The sequence below is a fragment of the Protopterus annectens genome, chromosome 9.part0, assembly GCF_019279795.1.
Source record: "Protopterus annectens isolate FY-2018-M chromosome 9.part0, PAN1.0, whole genome shotgun sequence".
In the NCBI taxonomy this organism is placed as follows: domain Eukaryota; kingdom Metazoa; phylum Chordata; order Ceratodontiformes; family Protopteridae; genus Protopterus; species Protopterus annectens.
The window spans coordinates 766,316,665-766,338,462 of record NC_056743.1 but is presented as its reverse complement, the minus strand read 5'-3'; the positions used below and the strand labels follow the sequence as shown (position 1 = coordinate 766,338,462).

Here is a 21,798-nt window from a genome sequence, read left to right as displayed (position 1 = left end):
ATAATGATCTAAAGTACTGGTATCAGTTGATATCTGATAATAAAGTTAAAAATCTAGATTTCTTAAAACAAGAATTTGATCTAAGAGAAACTTGCTGGTTAGAGGTTCAGACCTTTAGACAACATCTCATTGATAGAATGGATCTAATGTCTATAACAGTTAAAGAATCTATTCCAACACTGATTGATTACTTGATATTAAATTTACAACAAAGTTTCTGATAAAGGTAAACTTTCATACATACATAAAATTATCAGACGAGAAACTTTTTACAGTGTAGATACATACTGGAATTATTTCACCTACTAATGGGGACCCACCAAATCAACAAGATAAACAATATATATATTGGAATCTGCCTATAGAACTACGTCTTCCATTGTCTGGAGACTTTATACATGGAAATTTTTACATAGATCTTTTTATACACCTTTGATGATGAATAAAATAAATAAAGATAATCTATGTAAGAGATTAATTTTGCTGACTGGGCTCATATGTTTTATGACTGTAAAATTGAAAGAATACTGGAAGTCAGTTTATGAATTTTTGCAGGCTCTTTTTACAGATAATTTCATTATTTCTAAATCTCATATTATTCAACACACCTGTACCTCAAAATGTTAAAAAGGTTAAGCTTCCCTTGTTATGGTCTACTCTAGCAGTGGCTAGGAAAATAATAACCAGAAATTGGATTTCAGATACACCTCCTTCGTTCAATGAATTTAAAAATGTTATGAGTATAGTGTGCCATATGGAAATAAACAATTAGGTCAAGAACAACTAGAAAAACATCTTATTATATTGTATGGGATAATTTACAAAATTTGTTAAAAAAATCCTAATTTCAATAGCATGGTATTTTAGTTTAATTGATCTGACTGTAGTGGATGCCTTTGTAAATACTTTAGTCGTTTTGTTGAATGTTATAATCATATCTATTTTTAATTACTTGTATAAAATTATGATATTTCTCTTGTATGTTAAAACAATAAACCTGTTTCGAAAAAAAAATCCATTTCCAACATGCATTGATTTGTACTAGTCAGGAAGTTAAGTAATGAATTTTTCTCCACTCCATTAACGTATCTGCCTGGTATCTACCTAAACTGTCTAGATATATTACTCTCTCTCTCTCTGCAGTCAATATCCATGTTATTAAATGCATGTCTGTTGTACTATGTCATGTTGTTAAGGATTTTTTTCTTATTTTAGGCATTGCTACATTCCTTGTAAATAACCTAAACCTAATCCTAATTTCTCAGTTACTGCATTCTCAAAATACTGTACTTTTGCCATGTATGCATTTGTATTGTGTATTTCTCTGTTTTTGTACTGTTAAGCATCTTACAACTTGGAATAGTTAGGTTTTTTTTTTTTTTAAATTCCTTTCCTGGAGTTTCTCTCTTGTGTCTCTGCTAAAAAAGGCCCGTCTGGGCCCACTTGGACTAACCCGGATAACAAATGTAAAAAATAAATGAAATAAAAATATTACCAATCAGATTCCAGTCCGCACCCCATAAACACTCCCTGCTGAAAGCTTATTTCTTCAAACTTTATCCCAATTTCCGTAATAGTAGCTTTAGGTGGAATATAAATACAGGACGGCACAATACTTCCAGTGTCGACAACTGTTTACTAACAAAAATCTACTATTACAGTCTCCCTGTTACGGGAGTCTCCCCCAAACAGTCTTGCTTCCCTTTCCCATGATGTCCCACCCCGAAACCTTTCAACAATTTGACATGCCCACGTCTATCTAAATCTGTCTCCTGTAACATTATGTGCACCCTAAACTGAATATTCTGCGTTATGTCTATACCTACAAGGCCATTTACATTCTATATTAAAATATTGACAAACACCCATTATCCCAAGCTATTGCTCCCCCCTTTTCCACAATTAGTTCTTTTGAATATTTTTCCAACATGCAACTTACATGCCCACACAGTCTGGTAGGCTGAATCTTGTCTGTAGGTGTAGCTGCTTCCTAGTGTTACTTGGACTTAAAAAACTGGGAAACTGTACTTTGTTAAAAAATGTTTCCACCCCTAGCCCGTTTCTACATCATAGCAAGTACGCAACTATGTACACTTCACAAAAGTGAAGTTTATCCCTCTAAACAGGAACAGTTGCCCCAAAACAGCTGCATCCACAGGTATTACCTATTCTAAAGTTAAGATTAATCACGCCAAACACATGGTAGCAATCCTTGTCTGTTGGAATACAGGGTATATTCTTCTCATCTCTACTTCCCCTCTCAGAAAAAGCTGCTTGTTTTCTTTCCACAAGCATTAGCTTTTAGCTGTAATAAGAGAGCCTATGGTTAAACTAAATTAATATGGCCGCTGGGAAGGCAACTACTTGTAAAAGTTATTTAACTTGTCACAGTTTTCAAAAAACATTTGTCCCTGACCTGACGGCCAAATTACTTCTAAAAGTTACACTCCTAGATTTCACTCACACTATTCAGACGTTTTATTATTGTTTGAAGCTAGGCACTTCTCCTGCTAAAGCACACGATAATAGAAAAAAAGAAAAAAGCTAGTAACTTTGCAAACCCAAGACGTCTATAGCTTAAACTAGACATTCAAGTCGACAGATGATTTATATGTAGAAATCAAGGATAAGATGACTCAACAAATTAATCACCCAGCAGTCAGAAATTACACTATTACAGTAACTTTACATAGCAAAAAGAAAGGCTGGAAAATTAAAGCCTGGACAATTTACAACAGAAAGTACTTTCATGGGTTCATAGGGGATTACTAGGCTAAAGGCCCTAGAGCCTTTTTAAAGCCTAGCCATTCATGCCCCAATTTTCCTAATGGCTTTGGTAAATTCTTGTGCTTTAGGGCATATGCAAACTGCACCTGTCCAAAAGGGCTACAGGCAACAAGCCAGGGGTGAATTCACCATTTCTCATACATTGGTCCAAATTATATTTAGATAGGCTTGGGGAAGAGCTCTGTTTCCGCATGGTGAGTCTGTTCCAAAGAAGGGGTAATCTCAGAAATACATCACATGTCCGATCAAGGATCTAAACATCATGTCTAATGCGGTTTTGCGAATATGTAGCATATCAAATCAGGGATCATGGAATACATTGCAGGTTAGGCATGGATCTCACCTTAGTGGTATGTAGCTGGTCTGAATAGGAAAGCACACAAAAGGGCTCCAAGTATCCTTTGCACATCTCTCATACTGTGCCAGTCTTTTTTTTTTTTTTTTTTATTAAACTACCAAACTGCATTGTCTGCTTATTTAAAGAAGTTAATTGCTCTGTATTACACTGCATCTGTTAGTTGTAGGTTGTACGTAGTTTGTGTGGTCTTGTTACACTTCAGCTCCAGCCAGATTTTCAACATCAAGAAGGTTTTTTTCTATAGCACGGGTATCCTGAGGCAATGTAGCAATTGTCTCATGTGCACTGACAATCACTTATTCCGGAAACAATTACTTCATGTGACAAACGTAGTTACACTATGAAATAGGAGGCAAGACTCTCACACAAGGACAAACTGGAATGCCAAACAGGTTGCAGCGCACACACTTCCCCACACTAAAGGACATGACAAACCCACATATTCAGAAGTACTCACTAGTAACTAACCAAAAGATCAGAGGCCTCCCAAACAGAAACCACTTGCACACAATGCAAAAAACAACCACAACATAACCCCCCTCCCACACACACACCTGTCGCAACAGAACCTAATGTACTGGTCACCACTCTGAGAAGCACAATGTGTTCCCCTCATCAGGCTGGATAAGGTACAGGTTACTGTTAACTGCCTGTTGGGTACCATGATCGGTCAAGTCACTCAAACACTTTAGTCACAACCATAAGTAACAGTATAACTCTTAGTCCATATGTGGGTGAATAACTTGGGATGCATCTCATTGGACTACACGAAGAAACACATGACTGAGCGTTCAAATTAGCTGTCACAGGCAAGTGTAAGCCCAGCCTTAAACAGCATTCTACCTTCTCCAAGAAAGACTCCACAACACAAAACACAATTATTGACCAACACTTGGCTTAGCTTCTGGTGCCAGTCTAAGAAGACATGGTAGAGAGGTCTCTCAGCTGCCCAGATTATTGCCTCATATTTTTGTTTTCTGGAAAATCATTGGGATGATCCAAGGACTGAAGTCACTAAACAATGGCACAATTGAGTTTCAGACTTTACATCCCTCAGAAAACATATGTTAACACGAACAGTTACTCTAACACCTTTCTAAATTTAGAAGAGCAATATTTGTCCCTATTTTTAGGAATTTGTCCAGATATCCTGCACTAAGAAGCGGACAGGTATGCGTTGCACCAGTCTCCTTTAGGCTTTTGGATACTGGCAAAGGCATTAGCCACCCCATTATACTTTTTAAAAAGGCAGTGTCAAAATAACCAACCTACCAACATAAAATCCTCTCTAGAGAAACTTACAGTACTGCTGCTTAATGCTAGCAGTCTAAACAAGAAACTGAACTCCCTGGACACACTCCTCACTTTCAAAGATGTGGAGTTCTGTGCAATCACAGACGCATGGTTCAAAGGTGCAGAAAGCACCCTGGACATGCAGGGCTACAATGCCTTCCATACACTCAGACCACAAACAGAGTAAAAGAACCTAAAGATGTGGTGTATCCATGTATCAATCTTCATTAAGAATAAAAGTACAGCGACTGATCAAAACAGCACAACTCTCAAGCTACTCCATGTCCAATTAACTACAGGAAAAGCCACCTACATCATAGCTAACTATAGGTCAACTATCATGAACCAGAAAAGGCATAATCGGACTTACTGGAGTCACTTTACATATACAGTCCAATACCTTACTTATGTGGGGATTTTAAATTATCCTACCATTGACTGGGAAACCTACACGGCCACAAAGATGCTGGCTCAGAGGTTCTTAGACTTTATACAAATGCTCTGGAACAAGCCAGTACACCAAAAGGTTAAAAAAAAAACACACACAACACAACACAGGTGTCCTGAACATGGTACTCAGTATCATGGAACACCACTGCATCCCCCAGTATGATGTCCTCCCTGGTAAGATCAGACCACAAAGTCAGTCTTGTTCCATGTAATAAGATCAGATACCCCATCAAACTCAAAAATGCTTAGACAAACTACCTCCTAATAAAAGATGGTGTAAGACGTTAAAAGTCTCCTCAAACACAGATAACCCAGACTCCTATGCAGAGCTGTACACCAATCCCCTATATAACCACAAGCAGTTGTTTAATCATCTGTACCAGACCTGGTAAAAACCAAGTCTTGCCAAAAAAAATGCCACCCTGGTGGAGCTCTAGTATAAACAGGTTATAAAAGTGAAAAAAAAAAAAAAAACACAACTAAAATGTCCAAGAACAGTGAACTGGCTCAGCAGAGGAAGAAATCCCTCTCTAGCTTACACAAAAAAAGTAGAGATGTCCTCCAAAGCAAAAATAGCCTCCCAGGATAAGGATAACTCAAGGCATTCTTTAACTACATCCAAAAACTAAACGGGAATACCCAGCTATGCACTGAACTGGTTGTGGATAGTGACATGCCCCTGCACTGGCCCAGTTATCAGACAGCCTCAATCCTCACCACTGGCAACAGTGAGGGACGTACACAATGAGAGGATGCCAAGTACACACACAGTAAAATACAATTTCCCTTAAAAGCACACAGTCAGTCTGGGGCTGGTTTCTCCCGCTTTCTCTAGATCCCCAATAAGACTCCCCACTGGCACAGATATAGGGTTAAGATCTCAGCCAAGTGGCCAAGCTAAGACCTCAGGCACCCTCTCTAACCAGTGCTCTGTGCCCCTGCCCCAAGTAGCTGACACACATTTTGAGATTTAATGGATATACAAAACACACACCTGGGAAAGGCTTGCACAGGTTTATTAGCTATGCACTCTTCCTACCAGACAATAAGGTAGTACCAGCTGCCACCAGCCACCCTTACTTATCAGCTACTATAAGGCCCTTAAAAGGGTGACCAATCCTACTTTGCAATGCTACTATTAATCCAAATGGTAGTCAGACCAAGAACAAGGCTATTTAGGAGTGGCCTGTACAGGGTTACCAAATACATATGCAAGTACTCCAAAAGCTTAAATATGTCTCACAAATCAGCCAAAAAGATAGGTTTATATATTTAATAATAAATGATAAACAAGACAACACTCAACAGAAAGTCACTTCCGAGTTAAAAATCACAAGAAATATTTAAAAACATTGCAGGACAGTCTCCAATACAGAAAACATGTAAACTAATTTTTACTACACTCCTTCCTACATCTGAGAGACATTGCCCCAAGTCTTACTTACAGAAAACACACAGGCAGAAGTGCTGAGTAGATGTGTCTAGGTCCAAGACAAGATACAAAATGCCCAGTCTCAGAGTTCTTAAATTAATATCAAACATTAATGGTGGGTTAGCCTGGATGACATCACGGTCACCTGACTTCAGTTTCCAGGCTAAACAGATAGCAATGGAATTTTAACATTTGTGCGAGAAGTACATATCTCTTAGAAGTTTGCAAAACATGAAGTCATAAAATAAAACCCCCCTTGAGGGACATATAATGTAAAACAATAACACTTTTACATGTGAAACCTAATAATTTCTGTTTCAAGACAATCCAAAAACTTCTACCTCTAGATATTATGCCTGCTAGTTGATGGAAATTGAGAGGACACAATCGTAAAATGCTTTAATTTTAACTTAGTTTCTTGAAGTTTCACAAGAAAGCTCGGTATGTTCCAGCTTCTACTATCAAAACATACATTTGCACATGTAAATAGTTTATATACATGCCAGCAGAGTACACTGTAGACACATCCTTGAAGCTCAGTACTGTACAAACCCTGTTCACACACTTCTGCATCAGTAGTTTTAATGTATACAAAGTACAGTTGTATACACTTGCCATTAACGTAGATGTTAAAGTGCATTTCACACTTATGTTATCTGCCTGCAGGTAGCCCTCAGTCGGCCCGAATACCAGAGTTTTAGTATTTCTGCGTCAGATGCTGTCACTTCTTCCATGACGTCAGGAGTATAAAACAGGCAGCAGACACCATTACATCAGTTTTTCTTGCCACAAATGCCAGGAGCGCCCAAATAGGGAGCTAGTATATGGTGGGGAAACACCACCATTAAGTAAAAAAGTAGAACACCAATGCCATTAGGAATAGCCATAGAGTGAAGAGGTAGAAAGAGAAAGCCAGGGGGCTGGAGGGAGGGGAACCAGGACTGCAACAGTGAATACACCAACATCTATATTTATGGTAAGTGTACACAACTGTACCATGTTCGTGTTTCACTACTGCAGTCATCACACTTGGGTTGATTCCCAAAGCTGAGCAAGGGTGGATGCAGTCATGAAGTGTTAGGGCTGGCTAGTACTCCTTGCAAGACTGCTGTAGCAAATCCTGCCCTGGATTTGGAAAAGATAGGCAAATGGTAATGTTTGGTGAAGGTGTGTACAAAACTCCAGGTTGCAGCTTCTAGAATGACCCTGGTAGCGACTCCCCTGAGAAACGCTGTAGAGGTAGAAGCCCTAGTGGAATGCTTTCTGACCCTGAGGGCTTGGTTTTCCATGGTGCTTGTAGCAGAAATGGATGCAGTGTGCTAGCCATTTGAAAATGGTTTATTTTGAAATGGCCTTACCCTCTGCCCCTGTAGCAAAGTTGACCAGAAGCTGGTCAGATTTTCTGAAAGGCTTAGGGGAAAAAGCTGGTAAATGGCCAGACTGGTTTAGAGCCACACTGGACACCAGCTTGGACATAAAGAACGGGTTAGTCCTGAAGGAAACCCTGTCAGCATGGAAAATAAAGGGTTCCACAGCCATTAGTGCCTGCAACTCGGACACTCTTCTAGCTGAAGTTATGGCTAAAAGTAAAGCTGTTTCCAAGAGAGAAGAATTTTAAATCTGCTGAAACAGCAGGTTAAAAAAGCGCGGGCTTTTCCAGTACAAAGTTAAAGGTCCCAGGCAGGGGTGGGTACACTCCTTGGGGCCCTTAAGTTGTTAGCCCCTCTCAGGAACTGTTTGATGATTGGGTGAGAAAATGGAGGGGGCTCAGTATTGTAATGAGCCGAAATGGCAGAGGCATGAATCTTAATGGAGGAGGAGAAGGATAGGCCTCTGTGGAGTAGCTCTGCTAGGTAATCCAGGATTAGAGAGAGAGGGCACTGCTGTGTCCTTTCCTATAGACTGAATCCCAAGAACAATATCTTTTCCACTTTTCAGCATAGGATTTCCTAGTACTAGACCTTCTGGCTTCAAGAATGACATCCAGCACCTGTTTGCTGAGGGTTGCTGGTTGAGTATTCAAGGGATAAGCCAGGATGCAAGCTTTAGGGTTTGCAATTTTGGATGCAAAATCTGTCCCTCCTGCAGAGACAGCAGGGTAGGAGTCTGGTGTAGGTGCCAGGGTGGCACCAGTGCCAGGCTGCACAGGAGTAGATACCAGTGCTGGAGTGGCCAGTCCGGGGCAATCAGAACTGTCCTTGGCCTGTCTTGTTTTATCTTTAGTAGTACTCTAGACAGAAAGGGCAGAGGGGGGAAAAAGCATAGATTGAAAGGTTTTCCCATTGAAAGGATAGGGAATCCACCTTCCAGGCCCTGCTGTAAGGATTCCTGGTGCAGTATTTGCTTAACTGGTGGTTCTCAGGGGAGGCAAAGAGATCCACCTCTGATGTACCCCACCTCTGGATCAGAAGGTTGAAGGTAGTGGGCTCCAATTTCCACTCGTGTGGGTCTAGGAGATTTCTGCTCAAGTCTACCAGTGAATTTTGTTTGCCTGGCAGGAATTGAGCTTGTGGATGGACTTAGTTGCTCAAAGCTGCATTTCACAGAGCCATGGCTAACCTGCAGAGTGGGTAAGAATGGGTTCCCCCTTGCTTGTTTATGTACCACACAACTGTGGTGTCTGATTTTATCAGCAGGTGTCCTGTAATTATTAGGTATCTAAAAGCTGTCAGAGCATTTTGTACAGCTAGCAGCTCTTTTTGACTGATGTGAAGGAGAATCTGCCTTGGACTCCAGTGGCCCTGAATGCCTTTGCCTGCCATGTGAGCCCCCACACAGTCTGATGCATCTGTTGTCAGGGGTTGGGAGACGTGGGGTTGAGCAAAATGCAGTCCCTTGTTGTGGTTGCATGCTTCTGCCCACTAAAGAAATTCTGCCCTTAGACAAGGTATGACAGGAATGACCGTTTCCAGGTCCAGAGAATGCTGGCACCAAGTACCATTTAAGTTTCCTCATATGCAGTCTTGCATATGGAATTAGCAGAATACACAAGGCCATGAACCCTAGGGCTTGCAGCATTCTTCTTGCAGATAGCTGGGTTCTGGTGGCCATTTGTTTGAAGTAATCTGTCAGACAGACCAGTTTTTCTGAAGTGAGAAATACCATCTGGGAAGTGGTGTCCAAGCTTGCTCCAAGAAATACAATCTTTTGACTGGGTACCAGTTGAGATTTATTTTCGTTGGTGTACCCCATTGAAGTAAGAAGGCTTTTTACAAATGCCAGATGCTGAAGCAGCGATTCCAGACTGTCCTCCCGAATCAGGCAGTCGTCAAAGTATGGGTAAATTTGGATAGTTCTCTGCCTGCAGTATGCAATGGCTGGAGCCAGGCATTTTGTGAATACTCTGGGCGCAGTAGATAAGCCAAAGGGAAGTGCAGAGAACCGATAAGGTATTTCCTGCATGACTCTCTTATGGGGATGTGCAGATAAGCTTCTTTTAAGTCTAGAGTGAAAAAAAAACAGGTATCCTTGGCTAGCATAGGGAGAAGCTGTTGCAGGGTAAGCATCTTGAATTTTGGGACCACCAGGAAGGTGTTGAAAATTGAAAGATCCAGGATTGGGTGCCAAGAGCCCTCTTTTCTGGCCACCAGGAATACTGTGGAGTAGAAACCCTGACCCCTTTGTTCATAGGTAGGTACTAGGCTATTAGCACTAGGGTCTATATAAACCTAGCCAAAAAGGTACCCTGGCTTTCATCACCCAAGAAAATTATTTTCCTGTGCCCCTGTTGAGCAGAGCCACAGAACTGATCCCTGGGGTGAATTTCGTATTTCCCATCCAATCAAGATTTTTCTTTTAGAGTGCTAATGAGGAGCTCTGTTTGACATAGATAGGTAGTCTGTTCCAGAGTATGGGAAGTCTCTGGGACATGAATCTATCCCTCCAGCATGTTCTGTTTATTGCGGTGGCAAGATTTAGGTCCCTAGAGAGTGTAGTTCGGAGGGATTGGGATTTCTTTAACTGGAGCATATCCAACAGCTCTGGGTTTGACATAGCTTTGTATGTTAGGCAGAGATCTCCTCTGAGCAGGCAATATGCGACGGAGTAAAGCTGGAGTTGAGACTGTGTGTACAGCATTTGTTTGAGGCCAGTAATACTCTTTGCAAGGTATTTCTGTGGCCTTTCCAGTTGTTGTAGAGGTCTTGTGAGGTACATACCAAAAGGGGCGTTGCACTCTAATGGGTCTAATGGGTGATGAGTAGAGGGGAACAATGACCTCTTTTTCTGAATGAAAAACCTTTTGTGATAAGGTGAGCCATGTAGAAGAATTTCCTGACCACTGTGGCAATGCAATTATCAAAGGAGAGACTACTGTCCACCTGTGTCCCAAGGTCTCATCACACTTTTGGCATTAAGTAGACTACCACTTATATGTGGTAGTTCATGGGTACAGAGTTTTTACCAAAGGGGATGACAATACACTTCAGCATTGAGCTTCAGGCCATGGCTTTGACACCAGGCATCGGTCGCAGTGAGGCCCTTTTGTAGTATGTCCACATTGTTAGGAGTTTCGATTATGGCGCCTAATTTGCAGTCATCTGCAAACTTTGTTAGCCAAAGACCTTCTGTGTTTGGTATCTACTTACTTCTCTGAAGTACAGGCTAACAGGAGAGGACCCAGGACTGAACCATGTGGTACTCCACTTGTCACTGGTCTGAAGTCGGATTTGGAGTCTGCTACTTTCACAGTGGGGGTTCCGTCCGTGAGCCAGTTGCCAACCTATCTTGTGACATAGGGATTTATACCTAGTTTACTGTACTTATCAATAATTCCAGAGTGGGGGATGGTGTCGAAAGCCTTGGCAAGATCTAGATAAGCTGTGTGAACACCTTACCCTCATCTATGGCTTTGGTGACTGCTTCAAATAAGTCAATCAGGCTCAGGAGACATGATCTGCCTTTTACAAACTCAAACTGGGTAGGGTCCAGAGTTTGGAGATTACCAATGTCTTTGTTTAGGAGTGATGATACTTTCCATGGCCTTGCAGACCAGGCTCGCCGGGCTTATGGGGTGGTAGTTCCCAGGTTAAGTCATGCTTCCCCTTTGTGGAGTGGGATAATCATCGCGGTGTGCCATTCAGTGGGCACAAAGCCTGAGGTGAGGCTATGATTGAACATGGTACAAGTTCATTCTGTAGTTGGTGTAGAACACAGCCTGGGATATTGTCAGGTCACATGGATGCTGTGTTCTTGGCTTTAGAGAGTGTGTTGTTTTACCTGTGCAGCCATGATTACAGAACTTTGCATTCTGGGCCCTCTAGGGGGTGAGAGGGGATAAACTTAGCACTGGACCCATCTGCCAGGACGTTGGCAATATCAGTTGGTTCTGTATATTTAGTGCCATTGTGCTGTAACTCAGAGCAGATCTGAGCGTTGCCATTGAGATTCTTAACATAGCTATAGAATGCTTTGTGGTTGTCTTTAGAGTCAGTGGCAATTTTGTTTTCTTACCTAGCTTTGGAGGATTTGAGGGATCTCAACTTCTTACCGAGGTTAACCAGGGAATTCCACCAGTCATGGGATTTTACTCTTTTTGCAACATTTTCTTTCTTCTGTTGTAGAGTTTATGGCAGAGGACTACCAGATTGGCTTCCTTTTTTTGGAGGATAGCATCTTGGTTCGATTCGAGATAGCATGATCCATGCACTCGTGCAAGTGCTTACATGAAGTGGGAAGTTAGCTTTGGAGAAGTTTTTTTACGGTGGTTTCCCTAAATGGGGGTGGGATGTGGATGTCTAGGGCGATTTAGCTTGTGGTCAGATATGACCAACGAGGAATTGACCTCTGGTGTGAATACTGATTGCCCATGTTGGTAATGACCAGGTCTAGGATATTGTTGCCCCTGGTGGGGGTGTGATTAAGTTGATCCAAGCCGTTGGAATTTATGAATTCCAGAAAACGTTGAGCAAGAGAGTTGCTACATGGAGTAGTTTTCCCAGTTAATGGTGGGGTAGTTAAAATAGCCCATTATTAGGGTGTTGGTTTGTACCCCAATACTTTCCAGTGCATCAAGAAATGGAAGAGTGGGAATCCTGGGGCATGGTGGGGGGTCTGTAGCAAGCTACAATTTGGATTGCGGTCTTGCCCAGAGTTAGATGTACTTGGATAATCTCGGATGCATTATGCTGTGCAACTAGCCTGGAGGTGTGGTGTGGATATCCTTAATGAATATGGACACACCTCCACCTTAACTGCTTCGTTCCGGGTTAGGTGGCCGAAAGGTGTGGTATGAATTATAGCCTGGTAACGCAGGGGTGCTCTCTGGAGCTTTGAACCAGGTCCCTGTCACTGCACAGATGTCGATGTTCTCCATTTTTAAGGAGTGCCTCGAGTGAGTGCATTTTGAGGTTTAAACTTCTAGCATTGAGTAGCATTACCCTCAGATTTTGCTTGCTTGTACCAGTTACATTGGTGAATTTGTCATTTGACCCTTGCCTAAAAAAAGGCACTATAGGGGTGGCAAGAGCCTTAGCCAGTATCCGGAATCCCAAGGGCGAAAGGTGCAGGCCATCTCTAGCAAAGCATCATGGTCTGTCGATCATATTGTCCAAGGCAGACAAATACTGGATCCCCTTAGAATGACACCAGAAGCTTAGCCAATTGTTTAAGTCAAATCATTTTGTCCTTATACTGTGGTATCATTCTGGGTAATGGCAGGATACTGCTCAGGGCTAGGGTCATACCTGCCTGGGCTGCAAGATCAGAGATATCCTCCATATCTCTTTTCATGTAGTCCAGGTAGGTACGTCTCAGGTCATTGACACCAACACGGACAATGGCATGGTCATATTTGTACTTGGAGTGACCCGAGTGCGTGCATTATGTGGTGGAACCTGGCACCTGAATTAACTTTCTCCTCGTTTAGCCTGGTGAGTGGAACAATCAGTGTGCCTGACTAAAGAATCACCTATGACTAGAGTGTTGGGTACGTTACGCCTTATGGGCTGTGGTTGAGTGGCACACTGGAGGATAATATTGGCATTCCCAGTGGAAATGCTCTCAAAGTACGCAAGGTTTCAAAAGAAAAATCCACTGGAGGGGAAGCAGAGAGAATGGACTCCTCTGCATCTGAATCCTCATAGGCTGATAAGGGCATGTCCTGATAATCAGAAGGTAACTCAATTCTTTGTCTCTTAGCAGGGGAAGGCTAGCTTCCCCCAAGGTCTTCAGCCAGTCTAAGCATTTGTTTTTGTGGCAAGGGAGCCTGAGCATGCGCTTTGGTAGCCTGTTTTCTAGGCATAGTGCATACTCTGGACCTAGAAACTCTGGAGTTTTGGCTAAAAATCAAGTCTGTTTGATTCGAACATTGGTAGGACAAAATACATCCTCAGAAGCCAGTGCCTGCACAGCAGCTCCAGACCCATCCAAGGTAGAGACATCTGCTGGTTCCACAGTCGAAGAAGCATCTCGCAGCATGCCGGACTCCGAATGGGTCTCAGCAGAGGCCTGCAAATCAATAGAAGTGGGCATCAGGGGCTGCAAAGGCACCTCACCGAGTACTGGCAGACTGGCGACTAGCTTAACAGAAGCAGACAGTTTTGGACCCATGCGGTCTCTGTCTTTATCCCTATGTTCGGTAGTCTAATAGATAACCAAAGACATTTCGGAACACAGAGAATGAGAGCGAAAGAATTCAGTTACAAAGATAGCCCGACGACAAATGGTTCGGGCATTAAACATGGCACAAAACCGACAGCGAGGGATGTCGTGGTCTGGGCCTAAACAGGTGACACCGTAAGAATGAAACTCTGAGGTATTTGCTTTCCACAGGCAAGACAACTTTTTCCGACATCTGTCAGAGCAAGAAAAAGGATCCCCAACTGGGTACTTAGCTTTAGAAGATTTCAGGTTGATCAACTCTAAAACAAAAATTTCAGGTAGCAGCCAACTTGCACTTGCGAACTGCTTCTGCAGGAAAGACCGTTTTATACCCCTAACGACTTGACATCGTGGAAGAAGCAACAGCATCAGATGCAGAACTACTAAGACTCTGGTATTCAGGTCGCCTGAGGGCTACCTGGAGGCAGACAACCCAAGTGTGATGACTGCAACAGTGAAACACAAAGAGCATCATGTAGTTCTCTTACGTTTGTAAGACAAGCATATGGATGATATTAATATTCACAAATGACATGATTTACAAAGTTCCAGACAGCTACGCTGGCAGCATTTCGGTTGGTCACAGATGGCACCACCCATACTCGATCTGAAGCAGTAGCCTACCTGCTAGATGACAGATTTGGAGCAAACTTAACTCCCAGCCATCCCCTCCATTCACTCCCAAAGTACACCTGCCACCAGTCCTCAGCATATTTCAAGACAGCAGGTCACCTCTGTGCTCCCAAAGGCCAAAAACATAGCATCAATGGGCCCAGACAATATCCGTAGCTGCATTTTAAACAACTTAAAAGGTGACCTAGCAGGCCCACTTGGATCCTTGTTTAACCACACCACAGGAACTGGCCATGTTCTGGCAGAACGGAAAACATCAACCGTAATCCCTCTGCACAAAGGGGGACCACCACTTAACCATGGGAATTATAGGCCCAGTAATTTGACTAGCCACATCTGCAAGGCCAGGAAAAAATCATTATGGACTTCAAATCTCCAGACTTTGGACCCAACCCATTTCAGATTCATTAAAGGTAAATCATACGCCTGCTAAACAGTTTACTACTATAAAAGAGCGAGTCACCAAGGCCCTGAACAAGGGTAAGACAGTATCTACCGCCTATTTTGTCCTAGCCAAGGCATTATACACAATCCTCCTCTCAGATATTAGAGGAACTCACAATTGTAAATTAATCCCTACATTACCAAATGGGTAGCCAACTGGCTTCACATCTAGCAAGCGACCAGCCATGAGTGGCATAACACAGGGTTCTGTGATGGGCCCCATATTATTCAGAATTTACTTCTCAGAATTCCAGGCAAACTTGGATGGCCTATGGCTGACAAGGTTTGCCGACGTTTGCATACTGGGAGCAATGCAGAGTCCTCCAATAATATTAATATACTGCAGACAGGGTTAACAGACAATAACTGGTGCCACAACCATGGATTAAAGTTAAATGCAAATAAATACAGTATTATTCACTTTGGGAAAGATATCATCCCTGCTAATTACATTATAAACAGCACCCCACCCCCCAAGTGAAGACCAAGTCGTATGCGATCTGGGTACTCGCGTTAATAATGATCTGAACTTTGACTATCATGTATCCACGATAGTAAGGAAACCCCTCTGTGTGGTACATCTTACAAGTAAAAGGTATCACATCTAAAATGTAAGGATGTTATAATTCAATTACACTCGGCCCTCAGACTAAGTGAATACAATGCTTGCTTTAGTATGTGCCTCACCAAACATCTGCAACACCTGAGACCACAGATTTCTCACCAAGAAATTACACAGTACACAAAAGTCTTGCCCAGAAAGACTTCCTACCACTGTATTCAGTCTCCTACAAGTTGCCAATGGGCGACTTGTGCCTGGCTTACACAGTAGTCTCTGACCTGGCACTGACTGAAGTGCTTCACATTCTTAGATCAAACGGCAGGGGTGGGGTCACTCACTCCAGGGATCTTAACCTAGCCTCTTACATGAGCAGGCCACACTGGGAGGGGGAGGGGGTGAGAGAGACAGAGAGAGAGACAGAGAGATGCATCTTCCAAAGACTGCCACTTCTCTTAACAAACTTCCAAGTCATTCAAATGCAACCTAGGTCAATGGATGGGTGACCGCAAATTCACTCCTGGCATGGCACCCATGTCCCTCCTGGACACAGGAAATCAGTATTACCCATCACAAACCCTTACCTCTGTGAACTCTGCTCACCTAACCACAGACAACTGGGGCAACTCAGAATAAATATAGCTAGGCCAGTAAGGGTTTTAGGGCCTCCCATGAACTTGAGTAACCTAAGAGTACAGGGACAAAGTTTTAAGACCGTCTGCACACAGGGCATATCATTTATATCCTATGTTATTTTAGGCAGGAACCTCTGCAGCTACTCCAGCTGTTGCAAATGGCTAGGCAGGTACATGCAAAATGGTGCTTTGTACTCTTATTACACTAATGAGGGCTGATTATAGTAGGACTACAATCTCCTTTGATCTGGATGCTGGAGGATATCCAAATCTTGAGAGGTATTTAGTGACTGCACCCATCTTGCAGTACTCAGCAAATTTGGTCAGCCAAAGGCCCTCTACATTTCCCTTAACTTCAAAGAAGTACATTCCAAAACAGGAGAAGTCCCAGTACCAGGCTCTGTGGAACACCATTAGAAACAGGCCTCTTGGCAGGTAAATTTTCCCTCCTTCACTTCACATGTCCTGTGAGCAATTTGGCTATCCATTTGGTGACACAGGGACTTAAGCCTAAATCTGAGAGTTTGTCTTTAATACCAGAGTGAGACATTGTATCAAATGCCTTTACCAGGTCAAGGTAGGCAGCATGTACCATTTTGCCTTTGTTCATGGTTGCAATAACGCCTTCTTAAACAAGTCTTACCAAGCTTAGTAAGCATGACCTGACCTTGACAAAACCGAAGTGGGATGGGACCAGTGTTTGAAGATTTCCTGTGTTTATTAAGTTATGATAATTCTTTGTTGCTGATTTCCAGGCAGTGGACTTTGTCAGTAACTGACTTTTACCCAAATTAATAGCTTTAAATTGCTTTTAACAAGTAGTCTCAAGTGCGATAAAAAGGAGAACTAAATTAACCTGCTACTCACTGTGCAGCCATTATGAAATCCAGCCCATACCCAGCCACCCACAACCCCTTTCCCCAATTTGCACATGGAGTCAGGGTGTCACTTCGATAGTCAAGGTTCACACTACTAGGTGGCCAATTCTTGACATGCTAATTATATAGACACATTTCACTTGCTCAGAACTCCATACACAGACTTAATACTTTCAGTAATGAAGTGGCACTTCCTTGAAGCTGAACTTCCACTGGAATCCAACTACTAGTCCAACCAAGGTTCCTGTTTCTAGCCTACTACAAACCCTCCTCTACCCACATGCTCAATTTGGTCCATCATTTAGCCAGATCATGACATTTCTGTTCTACTTGGACTTCAGACACTTGGAAAGAGCAGCCAACTCCTTAGCTAATACCGAAAACTTTCTCAGCCTTAAATAAACCCTATAATGCAAAAAGGGGTTTTACTGCTCAACTGAAGTACTGATTAGTGCCACTTGGTGAAGGGTAGGCAAATTTGACTACATTAAAGAAAGGAAAGCATAATGTAAGAAAATAGCACTACTGTTGGCAGAACTTGATGCAGGATGTCATTCAAGAATGAATTGGAATTTTATGAATGGGCCAATGGTAGCATTTGTGTTCCTAGACAGAATAAGGAAAATATATGAAAGGTCAGAGATAGGAGACAAGAACTAAAGTGGGAGGTTTCCCCTCGGACCATATAAATTATTGATCAGAAGAACTAGGCAACGCTGTGCTCTTTTCCTTTTGCCATTTACTTTTTGCTTAAAGCCACTTGCAAAGAAAATAAGGAACTCACGAGTATGGTAATCAACAGTAGTTAGCTTTATTGACAGTCTGTTCTCGATACATCCATGGGGAAAAAAAACAACACTACTGTAATAATGACATGTTTGCGGTAAGCTATGTACTCACATGAACTGATTAATCAGTACCCACATCTATGGGACATAAGATTAAGTACTTCAGGTGTATGACAGCTACAGATATCTAGGAACAGACTAAAGAAAACAAAAAAGTTGAAAGATCTTGATCAGAGACAGCAAAAAGGTTTCTACTCTCTATAGTTTTACATACACAAGTCAGGTATTTATATCATACATACTTTTTTTTTTTTTTTTTTAAATTAGTGGAGAAGTTGTGGACCACGCAATACGGAGCTGGTGGAATTTATATAGGAGGGAAAATTAAGAGGTAAACAAGATAAAAGTTGTTTCTTCCCATCAAACTAGGTGGTTTTGGATTAACAGATCTGAAAGGATATTTAGAACTATGCAGTTGAGGCTCATACCCAGCAAAAGCAAGTGGTTACAAATTAAAGTGGAAAGGCAGGATGAAGGATGGGGGGGGGGGATTAAAGAAATAAAGGGTGAAGGTTTTTGGATGCAAACCTTTAAGCAGAACAAACACAGAATATTCTATTTAGAAGGCAGAAGATACACAGAATACTGTATTTAGAAGGCATTCTAAGAACTAAGCCAATGCAGGATTGGAGAAAGGAGGTTTTACCAATAGGGTGATGGCAAGCAGGAGTATAGAAAATAGGAACTGTATCGCAAAAAGCAAAGGAACCAAGATATTGTAAGCCAGGAGCGGCCTTAGATCAACTGGTGCCCTAGGCAAAAAGGCTCCATGGCCCCACACACACCACCTGGTGCCCCCCTCCTGGTCTACCTACACCAAATAAATACTGGAAAAGCGCCCCTGTTAGAGTGCCGCCCTAAGTGGCCGCCTAGTTGGCCTACGCCTAAGGCCGGCTATGTTGGAAGCAAATAACTAAGGAGGAAAAGGTATTATAGTGGGAGGAGGCCAACAAGAACTGCAGGTTCGAGCTCACCTTCCACCCCAGGGATTTGCCAAAGTACAAGCAAAGAGAAAGGAAAATACAAGGTGAGGGGCGAGTGCAAGATAAGCTCTGGCCATATTTTCGGAGTCCAGAACAGACATAACTGTTAGAGGGGATAACTGGTAGGGAATATAAAAACAATTGCACAAAAGATGCATCACAAGAGGTTAGAAAAGATTGTAAATGGCCTTTCCAGACTCACTTCCCAAAGAAACTGTTCTACTCCAGTCTGCTGAAGTCCCGATTTGGAGACACCCATCATCTTACTACAGAGCTGCATCTCTCCCTCCTTAGCTATGTTACACATGAATATCTTCGACAGTTAGGCTGTTAAGCAAGGGAGTATGCATCCAAAGCTTCCAAAACATTTGGAGTAGACTGGTAGTACTTGGCTCATGCTCCATCACAAGCCCCAAGGGCAACATTTAAATTTCAGATTTTATAGCCCTAAGAAAATGTATGCCAACACAAATCCTATTGTAACAACTTTATAAGAGCAATATCTAAAATCTATCTAGCTTTGGGCCTTTGTCCAGATTTTTTGGGGTAGGAGTATGATGCCATACACTTAAAAATGTCAACTACCTCCATACTAAACTATGTTGACCAGACGAGCTCCTATGTAACCTGCTACTCAAGCTCCATTATGCTGTTCACACTACACAGGTCAGCTCAAACTAAAAACATTACAGCACACTACAAATCACTCAAGGTGGTCCATTAAAATCATACAGAGTTAAAACATTCAAAACGAAGCAAGTATTCTAAGCTGTAGGGCTTATGACTAGATAACTTCTACCATGTCTCACCAAACATGAAAAATATCTTCTTTGGGAAGAACAATAAGAACAACAATATAGCAGTAGCCTATCATCATAGAAAAGGATAAAAAAAAATAATATAGAGCCAACAGGTATATCCAACACATCCACAGCACATCTAAAATGAGTTGCCCCCTCCCAAAAAAATAAATAAATATTGTTCCATAACAGCATAACACATAGTATGTCCTTTGTTAAACAGGCATTACCTCACAATCAAGTTTGTAAGTCACTGGTCTGATGGGTTTATGCCTCTCAATGGCCTCCATGAAGCAGCAGTACCTGCAAACGTGCACATCCCAATACATTTTTTGTATACACTAGTCAATATTCCACTAACTACTGGCCAAACATATATTGAAATGCATATTTCTGATAAGGAAGTAAGTGTTTTATCCCAAAAACATCAATGCACATGTTTAACATCGCCCTATAACCAACTACCTTTCATATACCATAAACTGCTTTCTCACATTTCGTGGTACACTAACAACTATAAAAGTGCTGCTCTCCAACACTTACACACCTAAGCATATCATCACTTAGATAACAGTCACTACTAGGCATAGTTAGAAACTATAACACAGGTCCCATTTTTGAGATATCAGCACTAGTATTACTTACCTGTAAGAAAAATACACACATCACCCCCCCCCCCCCACTAGAAGTACACAACCCCAAACAGATTTAACCTTCCCAACCAAGAGGGGATCAAAGTTCCCTTACTAATCTAGTCCGAATCATTAACTTCTCAACCAACCCTTCAAAGCTAACATTCCGAAAGGCGTGCATGTATGTCTGTGCGGATAGGTGGGGGTTACTCCTTCAATGATCTAAGCTGTTGAACCTTCACCTCCCTTCAGAAATCTCCTCACCACAGAAGGGCAGTAGACCACAAACATATAAGTATGACTTCTCTCACTTTACAAAAATCAATACTTCCAAGTTAATGGTTAATTATACAAGGACCAGAAAACACAGGATTGCACCATCTTTAGAACTAACGCATCCCTCTCACGTTACACATGTAAAAAATCTCCAGCTACTTACAAACACTCCCATTACACAAACTAAGCGTGAATAAAAAAGGATAACCAATTCAACTAAAATCAAAAAACCTAATGCCGTACTGGGGTTAAACCCCCAGTGCAGCGTAAAATAAACATTTAATAAGGAATCTCACTCCAAGGAAACCATAACATTAACTCACAAATTGCTCAGCTTCCAACAAAAAAGCAGATTATAATGCTTCAGACAACCAATGGCATCACACACACACAATAAGAAAAAAAAAATACAAAGTAAAATGATACATGCTCGTTCACATATACCACCTTGACAACACCAGTGATGCTTCTCCACTACATCAAGAAACCGCTAAACACATCCACCATTCTCTTTACCCACATACCTGCTGCTGTATCTTGCCGTCCTCTGTCACAATCCAGTGAGTGGTGGCACGACTCCTACAAAACACACTAAGAATAACAACAACATTTAATAACCGGCGCCAACAACAAACACCAGAAAACTGCAATAACTCCAACTTGTCACTTCTATAACTCGCCATGATCAGTTGACTAGCATAATTTGGGGAGGGACAGATAACGGAAATACCGCGTGAACAAGTGACGTTATGATCACGTTGAATGTGGTTGAGTTGCTATGCTAATATTTCATCAGAACAGGTGGAGTTTGTTTTGGTAGAGGTAGTACAATTATGTATAAAGCGTTCTTTTTGTTATTTCATCTTCCCATGGTGTTCTTTTTTTATAGACCCAGACAGGTGCAATTTGTGTGCAAATGAGCATGATATTAACTGATTTATTTTACTACACAAAACTAAAAAGGCGGTATTTGTTTTAATCTTAACCGTACCTCCCAACTGTCCATGTTTTTAACTAAAATGTTAGTTATGTCCCTCTTAAACCCTCCCGAAAGTGGTAACTTTTGGAGAAAATGGAATATATACTATTACATGTAAAAATAATTACACTAATTAGGGATAAAGCGGCATTTTACTTTAGAAAATGTTAATGTAATTCACATTGTCGCATTCTGTCAGTAATTCAAGATAA

At 41.8% G+C, this 21,798-nt stretch overlaps 1 protein-coding gene across 2 annotated transcripts in view; it reads right to left on the bottom strand.

Annotated features, from left to right (window-relative positions):
- TTC17 (tetratricopeptide repeat domain 17) overlaps window positions 1-21,339 on the bottom strand; it is a 3,338,929-nt gene extending 3,317,590 nt beyond the window's left edge. For both annotated transcript variants that reach the window (XM_044083397.1, XM_044083398.1), the window contains exon 1: window positions 21,132-21,339. In XM_044083397.1, the coding sequence (XP_043939332.1) occupies window positions 21,132-21,290 (159 nt within the window). In that variant the 5' untranslated portion in view covers window positions 21,291-21,339. The remainder of the gene's footprint in view (window positions 1-21,131) is intronic.
- Window positions 21,340-21,798: the final 459 nt, after the last annotated feature.